General features: G+C 40.9%; 1 protein-coding gene across 3 annotated transcripts in view; it reads right to left on the reverse strand.

Annotated features, from left to right (window-relative positions):
• Positions 1 to 8,777: 8,777 nt before the first annotated feature.
• SLC24A2 (solute carrier family 24 member 2) overlaps positions 8,778 to 22,531 on the reverse strand; it is a 241,757-nt gene continuing 228,003 nt past the window's right edge. The window contains exons 8-10 of one of the 3 annotated variants that reach the window (XM_032635591.1): positions 19,987 to 20,076; positions 12,563 to 12,729; positions 8,778 to 9,313 (exon numbers count right to left, since the gene is read on the reverse strand). In XM_032635591.1, coding sequence (XP_032491482.1) covers positions 9,064 to 9,313; positions 12,563 to 12,729; positions 19,987 to 20,076 — 507 coding nt within the window. In that variant the 3' untranslated portion in view covers positions 8,778 to 9,063. The remainder of the gene's footprint in view (positions 9,314 to 12,562; positions 12,730 to 19,986; positions 20,077 to 22,531) is intronic. The other 2 variants (XM_032635590.1, XM_032635592.1) reach the window with 2 other exon arrangements.

Consider the following 22,531-nt stretch of genomic DNA (forward strand, 5'->3'; position numbering starts at 1 on the left):
ACTATGTACAAATAAATATAGCTTTCCATCTATGTACAGACATTCACAGAGAATAAACTGACGCAAAATCTCCATACATCTCCTCCTCCAGCGAAAATTGATCACAATAAACAAAACACATGGGAAATGACAAAAGTACCTTGGAAGTGCATCAGCTGGATTCTTGTAGGGGTATAGAGGTTAAAATGCTTCTTGAAAATGGAGGCAAAAAGAGGAAGCATGAGATGACATCTATCCCTAAAAAGATCCTTTACAAAAATGGCATTCTGATATTTGTAAGGTAACCTGTCCAAAAGACAGTTTATGAGTTCTAGGGCAATGCCTATGTTGGGGTCAGTGTCGACAACGTGGTCTCTGTTTTAACACTATGCAAAGAACAAAAGTATAATTTATCTTTCCTTTAGTGCTAGCAGCCACCTCATTAAACCAGGAAAGTAGTTTTTGCTACTCTTTGATGGCATTTTTGAGACTGCAGATTGCTTGGAGATGGAAGCTGTTGCTTCTGGAGTTTTTTCAAACTGGAGCAGAAGAAAATCATCCAGGCTAGATGCAGGGCACAAAATTTTGTGTGCAGGGTTCAACAGGATTATATCCCAACAGAGTTTCCCTCATCCAGATGGAGAGTCTCTGCCCTTTGGAGAGATGCTTCAGACCACAAAACAACCCCCAACAGAAACATCACTGGCTCTGGATCCAGACAATCTTTCTTTAGGGCAAATGGCCAATTAAACATAAAATTGATGGGGTTGGTCAATTTAACACACATATTTACTCTATAGAGATAATTTACGTACCCAGGTGGTAGATATTTATAGGCTGTTAAGTGCCTTTTAGTCATTCTTTTAGCTTTTACTCAAATCATGTAAAAAATTGTGATGAAGTGAAATAAAGTTTTTAGTTGTGGGGACATCTGTGTGTACATGGCGTGTAAGCAGTATGATACTGGGCCAGAAATTATGTAGTTTAGCAGAAAAGGAAAAAAAAATCCAATGCATTATGAAGTCTCCTGTTTTATATGCTTTCTTCCCAGGGAAGGTTTATAATTTAGGCATAATAAATTATTGATAAACTGTATATCTCTATTTGCCACTTTTATAAGGGAACTTCTTAGACCCATCCTATATTTACATAAAAACTCAAATAAACCTTAAATTTTCCGGGTACATATATGCTAATTATCCATTTCACTCTCTATATTGCTTTACATAACAAATGGATTCCTGAAAAACAGTAAATCTATAACTTAAAAAAGGAAATACTTTCACTGTAGTATCAGAACTTGCTATTTAAAGGACCTTGCTATTTAACAAGCTATTTTGAAAGTGAAGAATGCTTTTGTGAAATGAACAATTTCTTTGATTTTCAGTTTTATTAAAGTACACATCTAAAATTTATCAGGTTAGGATTGTCTAGAACAATAATTGTATGCCTTAAAAACAGAACAGATAAACTCTTAATTTACAACAAACAATACAAAACAGGAATGACTCATGGACTGCTTATCGATTGACTATATTCAGAAGCCCTGAATATATGTATTATTGGTATTTTATGGCTTTAATTAAGACAGTTGTCTCTTATGAAGTATTGATACTATAAAGTGCAATATTAAAAAATTAAAAAACCTAAAAGGCATCCATTGTCCTTCACTTTTAGCCTGATGAGAAGAATCGGAGATTTGTTTAATTAAATGGCAAAGAATTTTTTACCCTTAATTCCTGCATGTAATTTCATCCTTAAAATTATTTTATTTGGGGATTCAGACTTCATTCATTCGTTCCTTTTTCTTTACTCTTTTTTTGATGACATGATTTAAAAAATTAGTATTCTCTTTTGGTTAGTTGAGTGCTTTTCGAGAACTGTCAGTCCCAAGGACTTAGTTACTTCCAGATCCATTGTAAAGGAATATGCAACCCAATAAGTGAGAAAGTAGGAGCAAATTTGCAGCCTTTTGGTGAACTGTACCCCATTTTCCTGGGCCACGACACCAATCAACAATCTTACAATTCCCAGCCAACCCACCACACAAGGAAGTAAATGCGCTGCAATACTGGGTGATGAGAGGTGGTCCAACCATTTCCCCCATTTCCTATTTAGAGCGAAAATATAGATTCTTTCTGGTAAATCAATGCAGGTAAGTGCAGGTCCAGAGTTCCTGAATGATCTCCAGTGGTGTCTCTCCCATTCTGAGTACTTGTTGAGTGTGGGATTATGACCATAAAGACGAAGTCCGTGAGCTTCACCTCACCAGGGCCTCAAGACAATGCCGCATCAGTGTTCAGACTTTTCACCAGAGGATAAATGCCTGTTAGTACTTGTTGAGTGGAGGCCTACTGGTGCTTTTTTAAGGCATTTCTGTGACTCTCTTGTAGTTGTGAATTCTGTTCCCATTTTAGTATCAATTAGGAGGGAGTCCCTCCCCCCACCCCCCAAGAAGTAGTCAATTACACAAAACGTAAGTTGTTAGGCCCAGGGGGCTAGCATTTTTCTATCTTCACCTTAATGCGGAGATGGAGAAAAGGCTCATTAGACTTGCCAAGTACAAGTAAAGTGGAGAGGCTGGTGGTGAGAAGCTGGAAGGGGAGTAAGCACTGGGCCCAACCTAGACTTGAAAACTGGAAGTGGGGTTAGAATGAAACAAACTGAGACTCAGTAAGGCCCAAGGGAGAGGGGCTCATGGTAGGTAAGAACATCCATCCAAATGCACTGGGCGAGCTGAGAAATGCACTGGGTGAGCTGAGAAATGCACTGGCTTCACCTGAATGTCTCAGGGAACACAAGATTAATGTGAATTAGCAATGAAGTGTGACTTTCTAAAAGGTAAGGGGCACAGAGGAGTGCAGAAGCAGGGGGTAAACACTGGGTCTGAGGCTGTCATTCCTCCCTATTCAGACCTTATACTTGTGCCATGAGTAGTCAAAAGGTTCCATGATTTCAGAGCAACATAAAGCATTTTAAAAGGCTTAGTAAAGAAAAACTTAAAAATTATTGAGGGTTAGAAAGACTCAGAAATAAAAACCTGGAGATAACATTTGCAAATAGATAAAGGGTCACATAGTGGTGACTCCCAGCTCTGTCAGGGGTGAATAGTGAAGAGTGCCCAGATGCAACTCCTTTCTGCCGAACAGAAAAAAAAAAAAAAAAAAGGTGAATTCATCACCTTGAGGGGCTGGGGTGAATGTGGAGGAAGACTTTTCTGACACGGATGATTGTTAATGTTAATAGCTAACAGACCTGGGTTACACCAGGAACATCTATGCTAGGATTTCTTTCCTACAAAGGGATTGTCTTTTGGATCAGGGTGATAGGTTGAACAAGTGCTCTTAACAGAACTAAACCTTTGGCAAACTCAGTGCCAATTCCATGGCACTCTTTCACACTTAGGTCTTTATCAGTTTTTTAAAAAAATTCTTTATGGTTTTCCAGTCTGCCAACCGATCATTTGGTGGAAGGGCTTTGGCTTAGATAATTTGGTGTTCCATAGTGTCCCCACTATTTGTTTGCTAATTTGAACAGAGTTGTCTATCCAGTCATAATTAGAGGCTCCTTTTTCTCTCTAAAAAACTGGCTGGCTTGTGGATTCCTGGGCCATTTGTAGCTTACTCTCACTTTGTTTAAACAAAACTGCCACTAAAGACCATAATGGAAATCAGGTGGTGCTGGGCAAGGCCGATGCCCTGTGCAGTGAGGAAGGTGGGCAAAGCAGCAGTGAGCACACTGGGGGGCATCTAGGCGGAAAGCACGTGTGACTTCCGTAACAAACATGAGTGCAACCGTGTTTTCTACAGACACCTAAAGGCTCCTGGTGATTTCTGTGCTGCAGCCCATGCCTTTTTTTAAAAAAGATATTTATTTGGTTGTATCAGGTCTCGGTTGGGGCAGGCAGGGTCCTTAGTTGTGGCATGTGAACTTTTAGTTGCAGTGTGCATGTGGGATCTAGTTCCCTGGCCAGGGATCCGAACCCAGGCCCCCTGCATTGGGAGTACAGAGTCTTAACCACTGTACCACCAGGGAAGTCCTGCCTGTGCCTTTTCGAAGCTTCCAGTAAAGCGAAAAAAAAGAGCGTAATCTCACAATGAGTAGTGGAGTTCAGCTGGCTCTGAGTGTGCCCTTCTTGCTTTCCTTGTTTGCTAGATATTTCAATGAATAGGAAGCTGTGAGATTAAAAAACGAAACACAAAGCTAGAGAGGCACAAGGAGCTAACCTTAAATAGCTAGTGGAGTGGAGGCCCTTACCTTTCTTCCCAATGTCTTCTTGAGAGGGGAACATATTTTTATCTGGGACTCTATAATCGGCTTTTGTAATTGGGTAAAAAAGCCTGAAATTTGTAATTATTTAAAACTACATAGGGATATATATCAATGTGATATTTGCTTTCTTGGGAATCCTGGTAAAAGTAAGTTAATTTCCCCTTTCTTCCTTTTCCTTATTCTTTATTTTTTCACTAACTTTCTCTTCACGACAAGCCCTCACCTACTCATTGAAGACAGTCTTGCTGAGGGAGGTACAGGAGTTGAGTATGTGTCTTTTAAAAATATTAAGCCAGGTGGTTATGTAAGATCTGGCTCAGCTAGAATGAGCATTAGCTTCTCTAACAAGCTTTCAGGAGACAGTTGATTTTTCCAGAAATCGTCCTGAGAACAGTTTCCCTTTATTTCTTCTGGAACAGAGCTGTAACAATCCAATTAATTATTACTAGCCACTTAACGACTGGAGTAGCAATCTGTCCAGGTGCAAGGAAGCATGGCGTGCTCATAATCTTGTGTGTGTGTGTGTGTGTGTGTGTGTGTGTGTGTGTGTGTGCGTGCTGTGCGTTGTTGGTAGATGTAGGGAAGAAAGCATATTGAAGTTTTCTGACATGCTTGGATTCAGACCCACGTGTTATTCCAACCCAGCAATTTCGGCAGAGCAGTTAACATAAGTCCCATCTTTTCCAGCTGTCTGTCTGGCCAGCAGCTCCATCTGTTGTCACTTCCCTGGTCAGCTTTCTGTTAAGGTGGTCTTGGGTGGAGGGCTTCCCTTGATAGCTCATCCTTGTCACAGAGGGGTTTAAGAGCTACGAGCATTGGTGGGGAGTTTGCCAACTCTCTCCCTGCCCAGCAGTGATGTACATTAGTATCATCAAATGTCTCATCAGCAAAGCAGCTGTGTTTTGCTGAAAGGCCTCCAAACACCTGATTCACGTCTTCCCTAGAAAATAAATTATAATGGCCCCTGTCAGCTGACACCTGTGAGAAGCCTTACAAAGCATTTTCCCCAAATATGGAACAGTCCCTGCCTGTTTTTATAATCTTCTGGGCAAGGCTTTAGGAAGTTCTGCTGCATCAGCCAAACTGATAAGCAACCCTCCCCCTTAGTCCGTGTCCGTTACTGTGTTTTCCTGACCTGCCACTTCCTGGCTCAGCTTAGGCCCGGGAAGCTGCATGCAAACCCTCTCATCTCCAGCTTCAGTTCTTGAGGGTTTAGGCAGGTTCAGAGGGCAGCTGAACTCGGCGTGGCCATTCCCAGAGGCAATTGAGAAGGGTCTATTTGGGTATTCTCAGCATGAACCAAGTCGTTCTCCCGTCCTGAGGCTGCCTAGGGTGACAGGGGAGGTGACAGCAAGTAAGACCTGCTTGGTTTGCTGCAGGTAAAGGGAACCACTTGCGTACAGCTCATTTATTTATTTATTTATTTTCTGCGGTACGCGGGCCTCTCACTGCCGTGGCCTCTCCCCTTGCGGAGCACAGGCTCCGGACGCGCAGGCTCAGCGGCCATGGCTCACGGGCCCAGCCGCTCCACGGCATGTGGGATCCTCCCGGACCGGGGCACGAACCTGTGTCCCCTGCAGTGGCAGGCGGACTCTCAACCACTGTGCCACCAGGGAAGCCCCATTTCACTTATTTTAGATTGAACAGTAAGAGGTTGGCTCTTGAATTTTTGATATTTTTACCCTGTTCCAGAAAAACAAAGAGTATCTGTAGTCTAAATTTTTTTCCCCTGTACTTTTCTACTGTGCATTCTTTGCCTCTACATCACCATTAGGGATATGGCTGGCCATTTAAATATACAGGGAGGGTTCGTGTGTGTGTGTATGTGTTTGTACGTACTTGTGCACAAAACAGACCTTATGAGATCAGGAGGAAATGTTCCCTTTGGTTGTTGGTGTGCATGTTTTTCCTTTCCTTTCACTAAGGCAAACTTTGGTGCTCCCTGCTTTTGAATCCTGGATGTAATTGGGTCAGAGGGTGATGATGTAAGTGGTATTGTGTGTATATATATAGATAGATTTGGTATGAAGATATATGTTTATATATGTATTTACACAGGCACTAGAGATGAACTACTCAGAAAACCATGTTGTGGAAAGTTCTTTCTTATAATTATGTTAATGATTTGAATGCTTTTAAAGATCCGCTGTTGCATCCTATACACTTCTGTCTGGGTTTACCCAAGCCCAACACATAACCTCACAGACAACTTATAGGGGGCAAGCAGGGGCAGGGAGGTGCTTGCATACTGGCCAGTGAGCCAACACTGCACACCCTTGAGGTGGGAACTGGGCTCAGAAACAGCATCTTCTCAAATGCAACGTTTCATGACCGACAACACTCCCTAGGAAGGGAGCTCCCAGGCAAGTCAAATGCCCTGTGGCTGCTTGGATGTGTCTTCACCGTGAGCTGGGAATGAACGGGAAGGAGTGAGGAGGCAGGGTGAGTGTGGGGAAGGGCTGGAATAAGAACAGGCTTGCAGTGGACCTCCCTCCTCCTTTCTGGTTTTATATAGTCCATCTGCAATTGAGTCAGAGTCACCTACTCAAACCTTCTTTCACACAACCAACCAGTCCATCATACACATTCATGCAATAAACAACTCTGCTCCCCTTCAAGTGATGCACAGGGAAAACCATCAGAGTTTTTAACTCAATGTTCACTTACTCCTTCTCTTTCACTCAGAGGAACTAACACGAATTCTTGCTTCAACACAAAATCCTGCCCTTGATGAAGGAGACGTGGGTCTCTCACACAACTGAACACCCGACTTTGCAAAGTTGGAGAGACTGGGAAGCTGGCCTCCTGGGTGGCAGCCATCTTGGCTTCCTGCTTTCCCGTTGGGCCTCCGTTCAGAAGAGCGATGATGGGCACTACCTGTGGCTGCCATGCTCTGTGGAGTGGGCTGAGGTTTTGTGGAAGGAATGCTGAGCTTGATCTTTATTCAGTTGTGAGTTCTGCATCCTGTCTCCCTGTGTTAGGAGGGACGTGCTCACCGCAAAATCATAGCAGCATCAGTGACACAACAGACTGGAGAGAAGCCATGGTGTGTGCCAACTTAGATGCAGGATGGCTACAGAATAATGCACCATCCTCTGTGTACTTTTTCAACTGATTATAAGGAAGCATGATTTGGGGAAATGAAAAACTCTGCATGCTTTTCAGTAAGTTAGTCCACCTAATCTTTTTTCTCTGTCGGTTTTATTTTCTTTTGACGTAGACCTGAGAAATCATACAAAATGTCAAATAGAACTTGGGAGCACTGAATGAATGAAATAAAGATGTCCCTTGAATGCTCTGAAAATCAGATCCTTGAAGTGACTGGCTTGAAGCCAGTGTAAGGAAGCTGTTGAGTGTAGTCTGCAGTGTACTCTGTGAGCTAGAAAGAGTCCCAGATGCGGTCCTGATGGCAGGAGAGACACCCATGGTCCATGAGCTTTAACCAGATCCTGGTCCTGGCACCACTAGACACAGAACTCAGAAACCTTCCTAGTTAACAAACGCCTTTCCAAACATCTTGAAGCTGCCTTAATCCAAGCAGTATTGATCAGTCATTCTAGTTCTATTGGTTGCAGGAACAATGACTTCTTCCTGCAGCCACTGAAGCCCTTTGTGACCACACTGGAAGATGCATTAAAGAACCGTGTCCTTAGGGGGCAAGTCCCGCTGAGCGCCTCTACTGGATGGTATTTCTTAGTACATATCCAGGCTTTCTTGGCAGGCATTTTGATGCCCTTAGCATCAAAATACGTCTGAATGACAATCACAACTAAACTTGCCCCCCTTCTTTTGATGATAATGGGACATGCATTGCAACAGTATAGGTTCAGTTTATATAGTCTTGCTGTCCTAGAAGTGCACTAATTTGCTTTGCAATCATATTTTCTACTTGCATGCTGGGGCAATATATAACCCCCCCTCCCCCAAACCCAACCCTGGTCACCTCCCCCTTGCCCCAAACCAGTATCCACCCAGCCTGGGTTTTGCCTCTGAATGTCCCAATAACCCTGTGGGTTTCAGAGAGTGTACCCCAGCTGGGGTGGAGAGACGGTCTTCCCGGTTTGGCTTGTGGGAATATTTTGGAGGGCTCATTTCAGGGCCCCTACAGGCCCTCTCCACCTAGTCCTCCCTCGTGCAACCTATTTTCCTAAAATATCCACTGTACCAGGCAGAATCCCAGTATGTCCAAGGTAGGCTGAAGGTCACAGCAATGATTCTCTTAGCTCACCTCTTGCACTTAAGAGGTAAAGCTCAGACTGAAGGTTGATGCCCCTCTTCAAATAGGTACTAGAAATATACTAGAGCTATCCCTGAAAAGATGCAGTTGTATTTATATATATATATATATATATATATGATTATATATATATATATTTATAATTTTTCTTTCTTTGTATTTGTATAAGGTATGTACTACTCTATAGGTGTGGAAGGAGAGGTATAATACAGGAACAGGCAGGTTGTGTGCATGTGCATCTATACATAATATATATTTTTTATATGTATATATATCACCTCTGTCATTCTTTGCATCATGACAACGACCAGCGAGGAATACCTGTGAGCAGTGCAGGGAGAGAAGCCCCAAATGCTGGGATCTCTTTGTCTCTTGCATGGAGCTGCTGCAGGAGGCAAGGGTGGGAGCAGCCCAAGAAATGAGTGGGCCCAGCGCGAAGCCACCCCCTTATCAAAGCCACCAAGGAGGAACACTTGAAATGCCCAGGGCTGTGCGCCAGCGGAGGTCAAAGGAGCCTACAACCCTGAGCGGGGAGGGACAGTCCATTTTGTTGGCTCAAGATATGGCTTTTCCTGCTAGATGGAGACAGGGCACATGAGGATTCTGTCTTCCAGGAGGACGCTGACCACGAGGAACCCAAAGTAGAGGCCAAACATGATGAAGCCCAGCACTTTGTTCATCCTCCATTTGCAGAGGGCGATGGAGAGGATGACGAAGAGCAGCATGATGAAGAGGAGGACAATGGCGCAGAAGAGGCCGTTGCTGCTGACGGCCACGGGCTGGAACCTGTGAATGGTGGTGTACAGGAGCCAGGGCAGTGGGAGCCTGTGGGGGAGAGAAGCAGGGTAGAAGGGGGCGCAGTCAGGCACGCTGAGGAAGGCACAGGACGGGAGCGTTAGCTTCTCGGAATCTGTGCTTGGAGACGAGTGTCCTGTTAGGTTCACTAGGACTCAGGCCTGGCTGATGCAGGGAATCATATTTACAAGGAAGTCAGTTGAACTTGAGAAACCTTGATCTATTTCCCAGTCAAATTAGGGAGGACAGAGAGAATGTATTCTACGGTTGAACAAGATCAAAGACACGGCTGCTGCAGGTGATTTCTGAACTTGATTTGAAATCATTTTTTTGGGTTTCCTTCCTAGTTGAGATTAAAGCGTTGCTCTTAGCCCTAAAGAGGTGAATTGGAGGATCTGTACAGGATGACAGGAGGAGATGATAAATGGAGAAAAGGTATGGAAATCTGTGGTGAAAATGACCAAATTATTTTTTTTAATTCTGGTGAAGTTGTGGTTGACAGCACTACAAATAGATAAAAACCCTTTGGGGGAAATATGACATTTTTAATACTTTTGACCAATCAATTCTATTGTCGGGGATCAAGCACAAGGAATAATTTGAAATGCAGATGCAATTTTATTCAGAAAGGTGATCATTTCAGTATTATTTTGAGTAGTGAAAAATCAGGGATAACTTAATCTCTAATAATAGGCAGCTAGTTAAATAGCAAGCTATAAGTCAATGTAATTTTATGTAGCTATTTAAAATCATAAACTTATAATGATACAGGAAAATGTTCATGGTATGATTCTATATTTCAAAAGAAGGATAAACATAAACGTAGCAATCTGACTTCAATAATAAATTTAAAAAGTGTTGGTTTGTATTTATGTTTTATATATGCTGGTATGTTGGTGTGTATTATGCCTTATATATATTTATGCTTTATATGTAGTTTTTAAATCCTTTACCTTGAGTATGTATGAATCCTATAAACAAGAAGCAAATGCTAGCAAGACTATGAAGAAACTGTTACAGTCAGTATATTGCTAGTGACTTTGTAAATTGGTATAAACTCTTGGGAAAGACTTTTTAGAAAAATATACTACATCAATAGCCATTGAAATGTTTATAATCTTCAATCCATCAATATTTCTTGAAGAAATTTATCCTAAAAAAATAATTAAAAGAGGGGATGTTTCTGCATAAAGGTGTTCATAAAACACCCATGATATCAGAAAATTGAAAAAAATACAAAGGTCCTACTAAAGGGTAAAGGCTAAACTGAAAGCAACGGGATGGAATCTTTTGAAGCCGTAGAATGTTAATTATGAGACCTATGAAGAAACTTAGAAAAATGGTTGATTTACTAATTTACTAATAGATGCCTACTCTTTGCTAGGCATAAATGTCTTTAAAATGGAAAAATAAAAGCCCTCCAACAGGGCAAAATTGATTATTCACTAAGAAAACTTTCTGAAATATTAGGAGAAAAACACACAAAAGTTAAAATGTTGTGGGGTAGTAGGATTAGGGGTGATTTTCTTTAAACTTTCATTTAAGTTATAAGATATATAAAATTTAAGAACAATGAACAAAAAGCATCTTGCAATTCACTATAATATTTTTCAAAAACACGACAAATCTGTCTCATAGAACACTTGTAATTTTTCCCAGTGTGTAGGATTTTCTCTTTTTGTGCTACAGAATATTTTCTTTCTGTTTATACAAGATATTGACCAAGAAAACTACTCTAAATGTGTCGGCAGTGGAACTGAGAAACACTGTTTATACTAGGGATGTCTTTCCTTTAAAATACACCTTTTCAGGCATTCACTCTCTCATTCACTCGTTCATTCATTCATCCATCCACCCATCCATTCATCCATTCACTCTACAAACATCTGCCAAACCACTGCCATGCATTAAGCATTGTATTAGGCTTTGGGGAGTTCTTGTTCTTGGGGAGTTCACAGTCTAGCAGGCAGACTGATAGACAGGAGCATGACAAGAGTGTGAGATACAGATATACAGAAAGTATACAGGAGCCCGAGCCCCCAGGCAAGACGTAAGGGAATCAGAAAAACCAGGATTTGAGTTGACACTGGAAGGGTAAATTGGAGTTTTCCAGACAGACAAGCAGGGAGGGCTCCTGAGGGAGAGGTGCCAGCAAAGGAAGAAAGAATGGTAGGAGAGGGCATCTTTGGAACTCAAAGGTGGTTCAGACAGTGGAAGCTCAGAGCAGGGTTTTATGCACAGGTAGTGCTGGAGTTGAGAGCACAGACTCTGTTCAAATCCCAGCTATCTCATTACTAGTTGTGTGAATTCCGTGCCCTTTGGTTTCCTTATCTGAAAAATGGGGATGAAAATACATACATCATAGGATCGTCGTGTGGCTTAAATAGATAAAAATGTATGTACAGTGTATGTGGTAGATACTGAATGAAAGAATTATATATATTAGGTAGTGGAAAAGATAAAAGAGAACAATATTCAAGATGTTCAATGAGAAAGTAGATCCGTTTTAGTGGTCTTCCAAACTCAAATGCAAGAGCTCAGTTCTTCCGGGAACATAAGGATAATATCCCATGTCTTACTTTCTCAAGGGGCTGTCCTTCAAGGTTATTTATCAGACTACTTTTACTTGGACCCATTAAATGAAATGATAGAGATGACAGCCTCCCTCCCCAATCGGATCCGCTTGAGATTATTCATATTGAGAACTTCAGTTTGCTTAACTGTAAGAACAGATCTCATCTTCTGACTTTCAAAAAACCTAGAATATCTTCACCAGCACAGATAAAGAAATGATAATGCCAAACCTGCCAGCATTTTCCAAGGAAGGAGATGGGATATTTTTTCTGGGCCTACGTTTGTTTCAGTCTGCTTTCCAATCCAAATCTCATCTGAGGCTGGTGGGGACTTTTATTAGAATTAGAACATGGAAAAAAATACAGTGAAACCACCAGAGCATCTCAGTCACCTATGAATGTTGAATATTCATGACGTATAGCCAATGCCACTTTATAGGTGAAATTCTCTTAAAGTATTTCCTACAACACCCACTCCGTATGCAAGTTATGTGTTTCTGCCTGTGTACGGATAACTTATTCTTCATGAAGTTCTCTGAAAGTGAAAATTGGAGTTGGTGAAATTGAATGGTACTACCAGTGTTTACTTTCTATTGGTATTGGTTGGTTTCGGGCTCTGAGATCCTGGTCATGTCTTCACAGCTTCTAAGAAGACAAAGACAGTGGTGCAGGTGATGTGCACCTTTATACAATTAGCTGTACTCACCCTACAGTGATGTCAAAAATGTTGCTTCCAACAGAGCTGGACACAGCCATGTCCCCGAGCCCCTTCCGGGCCACTATGACACTGGTGATCAGGTCAGGGATGGAGGTCCCGGCAGCCAAGATGGTCAGACCCATAATCTCTTCACTTATGCCAATTGTCTCTCCAACCTAAAAGCAACGACAGGGACAAACATATGAGTGTCTGAAGTCACAAAACCATCAAAACCACTAACATTTGAATGCAACTCCCTTTTAATGAGTTCTTACTCTGTGCTGTGCTGAGTAGTGAGATGATAACAAGGAATAAGGCACCATCACTGACAGAAAGGATCTTATATTTTAATGATATTCAGACCCAAGGGATCAGGAATGTTCACATGAGGATTAAACAGATAATCTCAAAAAAGAGCTATAGAAGACTAGAGTGCAGCCTCTATATGGTTTTTATTAAGACCAGGCAGGGGAAGAAGATCAGAGTTATAAATGCCAATTGGTCATTCGCTACAGGGGCCAGTGCCTGACAATGGCACCAAATCCTGTAGCAGATTTGCCCCTGGATTTATCATTGGAGATTAAGAATTGACACCCAGTGTTCCCATTTTTCCTTAACATTTCCTAGTGTCTATAACCCACTCTTAAACACTTTTAGACTCTACCATTTTCACAGAAAACTTGATTTTGGGTGTCTTTGGGCTTTGTAACACAGGAATGTAAATCAGCAAGGCAGCCATGGAGAAAGCAAGTTAGGGAATCAGAGGACCTTGGTCTAAGGTCTGGCTCTGGAATTTATTAAGTACTTGACCTATTGCTAACTGGACCGATTGGGCAATATCTTTGATCCTCACTTTCTTTTTTTCCTTCCAGTTTTATTGAGATATAATTGACATACAGCACTGTGTAAGTTTAAGGTATAGAGCATAATGATTTGACTTACATACATCATGAAATGATTATCATATAAGTCTAATGAACATCCATCATCTCAGATAGATATACAATTAAAGAAATAGAAAAAAATTCTTTTTCCTTGTGATGAGAACTCTTAGGATTGAGTCTCTTAACAACTTTCATATATAACACACAGCTGTGTTACTTATATTTTTATCCTGGTTTTCTGATCCATAAAGTGGGTACGATAATACTTACCTTATAAGGTGGTTGTGAGGACTAAATTATAATTTATGGAAAAACTCTTTGTAAATGGGTTTGACAATGATGTATGTCATCATTGAAAAGTGACAGGGGCACATTTATTATATTCTTTTGGTCTTTGCCTTTTAAGACTGATGACTTCTCTTTTGGACAGTTGGTCTAGCCTTCAATGTATGCTCCTCCAGTCTCTTGAGAAATGTGTTTGTCTTCGTGTTGTCTTTCTTTTAAAAGCTTTATGTGTTTTCTGGAGTTGGTGAGCTGCAGTTCTGAAAACCTTTACGACAATTCTTTCAGTTTGGTTTCCTACCTGATGACGTCCAGCATTTTTTGAGAAAATGTAAAGGGCCAAAGTAGCATGTAAGAATAAAGGTTTTGGGGGAATAGAATAAACTTATTTCTTTTTTAAAAAATTGAAATATAGTTGATTTACAATGCTGTGTTAGTTTCAGGTGTACAGCAAAGTTAGTTTCAAGTGTACAGTTATATATGTATATATATATATTTCAGATTCTTTTCCCTTATAGGTTACTACAAAATATTGAGTATAGTTCCCTGTGCTATACAGTAGGTCTTTGTTGGTTATCTATTTTATACATAGTAGTGTGTTTATGTTAATTCCAAACTCCTAATTTATCCCTCCCCCCATTTCCCCTTTGGTAACCATAAGTTTGTTTTCTATGTCTCTGTGTCTATTTCTAGAATAAACCTATTTCTAAATCTCTGTTTCAATTTATAGGAATAGCCTGGTTCCCACTAGCTTAAAAACATAGTTGGGAGCTATTTTTATTTTGATGGTCATGCCTGCTCTAGAGCCTGGTGAGCTGAACTAGTTTACCTATCCTCGTGGTGCACAGATTCACTGCTCCCCATTACAGAGTGACATCTACGTGAGCAGGGTCATGGCCTTAATCACTATGGTCTCCCTAATAAGCAGAACATAGCCTGGTACATGGTAGGCTTTCAATACCTATTTGCTGAATAAACAAATCAATCTGCATACTTAGATGATTTTACTAGCATGATTTTTACTGACTCTCCTAGAAGAAGTTAAGCAAGAGTTTTGTACAAAAGTGCTCTATTTGAGCAAAATATTCTCCCTGATGACATTTTTTGTTAGATTTGGAGTGAAACATTTTCTTTTTACAAATTTATTTATTTATTCATTTTTGGCTGCATTGGGTCTTTGGTGCTGCGCATGGGCTTTCTCTAGTTGTGGCAAGTGGGGGCTACTCTTCATTGCGGTGTGCGGGCTTATCGTTGCGGTGGCTTCCCTTTGTTGTGGTGTGCGGTCTTATCGTTGCGGTGGCTTCCCTTTGTTGCGGTGTGTGGGCTTCTCGTTGCGGTGGCTTCTCTTTGTTGCAGAGCACGGGCTCTAGGAGCGCGGGCTTCGGGAGTTGTAGCTTGTGGGCTCAGTAGTTGTGGCGCACGGGCTTTGTTGCTCCACGGCATGTGGGATCTTCCTGGAACAGTGCTCGACCCCGTGTCCCCTGCATTGGCAGGAGGATTCTTAACTACTGCACCACCAGGGAAGTCCGTGGAGTGAAACATTTTCAAAGACTGTGAAGATGCTGACTAAATGATTGTCGCCCTCCATAAGTTCCAAACTATCTAATACGTTCTTAGTAATTTAAAATCTTAGAGGGAGTTTTAAAGCAGTGACTATTTAAAAAAAATCTGTATCTGGAGTTTGAATGCCACTACCGACAGAAAATTGCAGAAATTGAAGAGAGGTGTTAATGGTAGTGTGGTTAAGAGTGCTAGCATGGGGTACAAAAAGCCCTGGGTGCAAATCCTAGCCTGCCACTCCTTGGGCACAGTGGCCAACTTCCCTGAGTCTCAGTTTTTCTCATGTGTAAAATGGGGATAATAATATCTACCCTCAGAGTTGTTGGGATGATTGCATGTGATGATGCATATAAAGCAAATAGCAACTAGTGTCAGGCATAAAGAAAATGTTCAATAAATATCAGCTGTGATAACTCAGACACTACTCCTGTCCCTCTCCAACATATCAGAGTGCAACCCTCAGGGTTCCGGCAGCAGGGACAGAAGCTGGTTTAGCAGGGTCAGTTTACAAAGTGGGAAGTCACGTGAATCATGACGAATTTTCACTGTACATCAAAACCCTGATGACTCTGGGTGGCTCTAGAAACACTTTCACTGAAGGAGAACCCGTTTTCAGAAGCTCATTGTGAGTCTATTTCACTGAAGTGGGCTTTTGGCGAGTCAGAGGCAAGGTGATGGGTGCATGGATGGGACAGCACTCTAATCAAATCGGGGAGCATCAGAGGAGTTTACAGCTAGAAAGGACCTCAGTAGTCTCTTGGGGGAAATTCTTTTGTTTTCTAATAGAAATAAATAACAAGGCCGCTCAGAATCCATATCCAGTGCTGCTCCAATATTCCATGATCCAGTTCCTTGCTGTGGTTTAGTGAGGATCTGCAAAATGTCATATTGGCTAAATGAGACATGAGGTTGTATCTGACTCTTAGCATTAACCGAGAATTAACATTCAATTAACTAGATGAGGGATAGATTTTAATCACAGGTTTTCTTCACCCATGAAATTTACTAAGATGAAGATTCAAGATGTAATAGCAAAAAACTCCCCAAACTAAAGGAAAGTATGCACAAAGTGTTTTATGTGAAGGGCATTTATTTTTGGCCAAACAGTAGCCAAATAATTGTATTAACTAGCATTTATTATTGGTAAAACTGTGGATAACAAAATAGTTGAGCACCAAATGGTGCACTTGTTATCTTTATAGCTTTTACAGTTTAGAAGTACAAATGACAGAATTAGAGCTACAGACTTAGAACAGAATCTGCTATTTTGATCAGCTGTCTGGATATTTTGAAAGAGAAAAGCATTTCTTTGGAGAAAAGAAAGAGGAACTTCTCATTCATTATTTACTAGTAAGGCTTCTCTTTATGCACTTTATATTTCTGGGCTTTTTTTTAGTAATTATTATTGTTCCAGGCATTGTGTTTGTATTTATCTACAAGGGAATGAAAAGGAAACAGGATTGTGGAATTAAGATAATCATTAAAGAGTAGAGAAAGAGATGGAAGCCTGTAGGATGATGTTTCCTAGGATGACTAAAGAGAAATATCTAGAAAACAATAGATTCCAATAAGTGAAAAAAATAACTTTTTTTCCTTTATCAGTACATGGAAGAATAAAAATGATTATTAGGAAAGGCCATTATATGTCTATAAATGGCAAACAAGCACTCCTTTTAGCCTGGAAATCTGGAGGCTGAGAAGCTGCTTACCTTCTGCAATGATTTCTGTTGGGTATCGGTAGCAAACATCTTTCAACAAATGTAGAAAATAATGACTTCGGGGCAAACAGAACTTCTTCAGGGGGCTGAGGATTTTTTGGAAATATTAAGGAAGAGTAATCTGAGGTCAAATGTCAGTAAAATAACTCTGATAGGAATAATATAAAATATATTGTAGGAATAATGCTTGGTTTATCAGCCAACATTTCCAGTGGATTTTGTTAGTGATGCCATATCTTTCTGAAAAAATTAAGGTGGAATTTCCATACAGTAAAATTCACCCTTTAAAAAGAGCATACTGTTCTGTGAGCTTTGACAAATATATGCAGTCCTGTTTCTCCACATCCTCATCAACAAATGGTATTGTCTGTCTTTTTGGTTGTAGTCATCCTAATGGTTGTGAAGTGGTATCTTATGTTTATTTTTATTGATTGATTGATTGATTGCGGTACGTGGGCCTCTCACTGTTGTGGCCTCTCCCGCTGCAGAGCACAGGCTCCGGACGCGCAGGCTCAGCGGCCATGGCTCACGGGCCCAGCCGCTCCGTGGCATGTGGGATCCTCCCGGACCGGGGCACGAACCCGTGTCCCCTGCAGCGGCAGGCGGACTCCCAACCACTGCGCCACCAGGGAAGCCCCTTATGTTTATTTTTGAACAACTTTATTGAGATATAATTCACATACCCTAAAAGTCACCCATTTAAAGTATATGATTCAGCGGTTTTTTAGTATATTTATAGAGATGTGCAACTATCACCAGAATTTAAGTTCAATTTTTCCTCATTCCAAGAAGAAACTCTATACCCGTTAGCAGTCACTTCCCATAGCCCTCCAACCCCCCCAACCCTAGGCACCTGTTACCTACTTTCTGCCTCTACAGATTTGCCTGTTATTCACATTTCATATAAATGGAATCACAGCATGTGATCTCTTGTGACTGGCTGTTTTCACTTAGCATAATATTTTAGAGGTTCATTTACACTGTAGCATGTATCTGTATTTCATTCATTTTTATTGTAGAATAATATTCCATTGTGTGGCTATCCCACATTTTATTTACCCATACAAGTTGATGGACACCTGGATTGTTTCTACTTTTTGGCCATTATGAATGATGCGGCTGTGAACATTTGTGTATAAATTGTGCAGATGTTTTCATTTCTCTTGGGTATATAGACAGTGGAATGACTGGCTCATATGGTAACTCTGTGCTTAACATTTTGTGGAACTGCCAAGCTGTCTACAAAGTGGCTGCACTGTTTTACATTCTTACCAGAAACATATCAGGGTTCCAATTTCTATACATCCTCTCTAACACTTGTTATTTTCTGTCTTTTTGATTAAGTCCATCCAAGTGAGTGTGAAGTGGTATCTCACTGTGGTTTTAATTTGCATTCTCTAATGAATAATGATGTTCAATATCTTTTCTTGTGCTTATTAGCCGTCTGCATACCTTTCTTGGTGAAATATCTACCCAAATCTTTTGTCCATCTTAAACATTAAGATGCCTGTAGACGCTTGCCTTTCTATCATTGAGCGTTAAGAGCTTTTTATATATCCTGGATACAAGTGCTTTATCAGAGAGATATGATTTGCAAATATTTTCTCTCAGTCTGTGGTTTGTCTTTCCAACTTTTTGGGTTTTTTTTGGGCTGTGCCACGTGGCTTATGGGATCTCAGTTCCCCAACCAGGGACTGAACCTGGGCCCTCGGCAGTGAGAGTGCAGAGTTCTAACCACTGGACAGGCAGGGAATTCCCTGTCTTTTCATTTTTTAAATGAGGTTTTCTGAAGAGCAGAAGTTTTACTTTTGATGACATTTAGTTAATCAATTTTTTTTTTTATGGATCATGGTTTGGTGTTATATCATAGAACTCTTTGCCTATCCCACGGTTATGGGGATTTTCTGTTTTCTTCTAGATGTTTTTAGCTCTTATGTTTAGAACTATCGTGCATTTTGAGTTAAGTTTTGAGTATTGCAGGTGGTAAATGTCTAAGTTCATTTATTTTGGCATACAGAAATCCAATTATTCCAGCAGCATTCGTTGAGAACTCTATCCACATATGTCCTTGGTGTATATTTCCTTATTTCAAATTGCTATATTTTATTTCTGTTAAGAAGTATAATAATTTTAAGGGTATATTAGACAAAGAATATAAGTGGGCAGTTGGAATTTATGTAGGTTATAATAGAGATTAAAAGCATGAGTTTTGGAGCTCCAGAGTGCTGGGTTAGACTCTCAGTCCTGCTTTTTACTACCTAAATGATCCTGGGCATTTTTTTTTTTAATTAGCTCTAAGCTTAACTCTTTATCTGTAAACTGTGGATAATAATAGTACCTCCCTCATAGAAATTATACCCATGTACAAGGACAAAGGGATGTGAATTACCTGGCATGTAGTATACATTCAATCAATAATGGTAACCATTACTGTCTTTGAGAATGTAAGACCTTTGCATCGCATTCCTCCATTCATGTGTTGCAACAAAATTCCTGAGAGTTTATTCTGGTGATGGGCATTATGACTGGTATTGAATTAAAAGTAGTAAAAGGGAAATACATCATCATTTTTGTAAATGGAGGCTCAAGGAAGAGACCATTTTGTCTCCAGTTCTTCTCCTGAGAGCCAGTTGGATGAGAACATGAGGTGAGTGGCTGCCCAAGAGAAAGTAAGTGCTGCTGAGTCAGGAAAAACTCTGACATTCCTCCAGGCCTGGGTTGGCCTGGCTTCAGGCTTTAGAGGGCAAGAAGCAGTGAGACTTGCCTTTCTTCCACATGGCTGTCTGGGGCTACGCCGATTTGAGTCCACGCTATAGGGAAAGGCCAGGAGACGAGGGAAAGTTAAGTGGAATAAATTCCTTTAGTCCTGGAATATGTAATTTGTTAGATGCAATACTGTTGTGACGGTTTCAGAAAGCAAACACACTGGTTAGCCACTTAGCAACCAAGAGAAAATCCAGGCAGATGTGTGTCACTCTCAAGGCATTACCTGATGTGCCCACCAGACCATCAAGTAAGAGAATACTGCGATCCAGGTGATGGAGCCGAAGAACGTGATGGGAAAAAACTTCCTTGATGACTGAAAGAGAACCAGAAAGAGGAGAGAATGTGAGTGCTAACTGAGGTGATCTGTTAGCTCAAAGCTAAGACCACCAATTCAGCTACTTCTCCCTCACTGCCTGCAGTCCTGGTAGAATTAGCAATAAATGACCAAGCATTGGTCAAGCTGGGACGTTAAGATTCTCTCTTGAGAATGTGAAATTGGTGGAAGCCGAACCATCCCAAAGCTAGTTTCTGAGATGGAAGTCTTTTGAGGAGAATGTCTGTTCCTGTTGCTGGTTTCTCAGAGGCTCTCTGCTCCTGCCCTTTCCAAGGCTTGGTTTCTCAGCCTTGCCTTCAATCCCTCAATTCCCCACATTCTCTCTCCCTCTCCTGCTCCCTTTTCTACCTTCTCTTCAATTTCATGAGAATCAGTTTCTGTTGCTTCAACCCATGTATCCTAATAATCCATATGCCAGAAAGCCTACAGGATTAATTACATTTTACAAGAAGGATCAATCGTTTCCAAAATACACTGGCTCATTTTACAGTCCCGTGAATTATGAGGAAAAGCCACACAGAAGGAGCCATCACCACAATTAATACAGATTCCTGAGGATGGCCAGTCTCCAGGACGTTGGAGCCACACAAGTATCAACAGCAGATGCTCACTTGTGCTGCTCTCCAGGGGGTGGCACAGTAGACGTTCTTGGGAATGCTTTTTCTCCTGTTCTCCACCCCTAACTATGTTGTATCCTATTATGCTTCTAGCCCTGGGCTTTGTGCAATCTCAGGCTTATAGTATGAGCACTTTCAAAGTTTCTTTCAAACATCAGCCAAAATCAGACACTCAAAATGCAGTGTTTCTTATCCATCCCACTATATGGAAATCCACGCTTGCACCGGATGGTAGTGGTGTCCTGTTGATGCCCTTTCTGCAAAACTGGGATCCTTTAAAACATGCTCAGATAACAGGATGCTCTCAGAGAGTCTCTCATTTATTATTGCCAAACACTTTTTCTTTCAAAGCTTTCCACTTTGAGAAACAATCTCATTTTTTGCTTTGATAACACCATCCAATTTTGTCCAGAGAAATGAATCCTGGAGTTGACCTGGATGAAAGCTATCTCACTTGTCTGAAGAGCTGACCTTGGGCAGTCACATAGAACACTTCTGCCATGGCTTTTGAGAGCTTCATTAAAAGGAAAAGGTAAACCTGTATCTGGTAATCTTTTGAATATCTTTAATGATGAACACAGTCGATTGCCCCAAAAAGGCTTATATTCTTTCTATTAATTTCAAGTTTTTAATATGTTTTCATTATCATTCACATGGTTCTATTAAATTTCACAATAACCATATTTCTTTCTTTCAGTGGTTGTGGTTTTTTTCTTGGGCCTTTTGTTAGCTGGGATGTCTGGAAGACCAGTGGGCTTGATTAAATTGGAGAAAGCATTAACCACGGTGAGTAGCTACAACCTTATTCTTAAATGCTTCCCCCTACTCCTTCCCTTTCTTAGAAGGAAAATATTTCAGCCAAAGACTCAGACTCCTTCTGGGGACCTAAGCACTATTTAATGGGTTATGGGAAAAAAGGCATCAATTTTTCAAAGTGGAGCTTGAGACATTCACTTTGAAAGCAAATTCCTTTAAAGCAAGGGGTTCAGCGGATTCTGGAGACCAGATTCCCTGAGCCTTGGAATTGCCAGTGCCAAGAAATCAATTTTTCCCAGGCAAGGCAATCAGCTGATTAGAGTCCCTATTCTTTTCCTCTGGCCACAAGTCACTGTTTCAGGATCCTAGGTGTGATGAGGGCTTCATCGCCCACGCCATGCTCTATCACAGGGAAGAGAAGGGCCCCCTCTTGTGATGTGGGACCACCCATGTGGTTTGAGCAGTAGCCAATCCTTAGCTTGATTTTGAGCATCCTGGGAGGGAACGGAGTACCATCTCCACACTTTATGACATGGCACATGGACTGGATATCCTGGGAGAGTCCTCATTTCATAGGTATGGCCCCTTTCCAGGTTAGCTCACTTACTAAGTATGTAACTATTATTTTATTATTTAATTTTTTGGTACCTTTGCATGTCTGTTCATTGATACAGCATCACAAGTCAGAATCAAATTATTTGAACATATTTCTCATCTAAAAAATATCATCCCTGAACCATAGACCATTCCCAGTCAAAAGGCAGAAAGTAAGGCATCGGACTAAGGATTTAAAGGTGCTAAGTTTACACCAACATATTGAAAATCTCTGTGTTTCAAAATTTGATGCTTATGAGTCTTAATCAAGAAGCCAGGTAGTCATTAGTGGACATCTAAATGTACCTAGTATTGGATTAGGAACTCACTGAAAAAAAAAAGGTTTAAAAATATTTTTTCTTTGTAAAATTTCAGATCTTCATCATTAACTAGGGGTAGGTAAAGGCTGGGCACTTACGCTGTACCCAGATCTTGAACTAGACATGAAATTCAAATCTAGGTCTCTC

Source organism: Phocoena sinus, chromosome 6 (assembly GCF_008692025.1).
Source record: "Phocoena sinus isolate mPhoSin1 chromosome 6, mPhoSin1.pri, whole genome shotgun sequence".
Classification (NCBI taxonomy): domain Eukaryota; kingdom Metazoa; phylum Chordata; class Mammalia; order Artiodactyla; family Phocoenidae; genus Phocoena; species Phocoena sinus.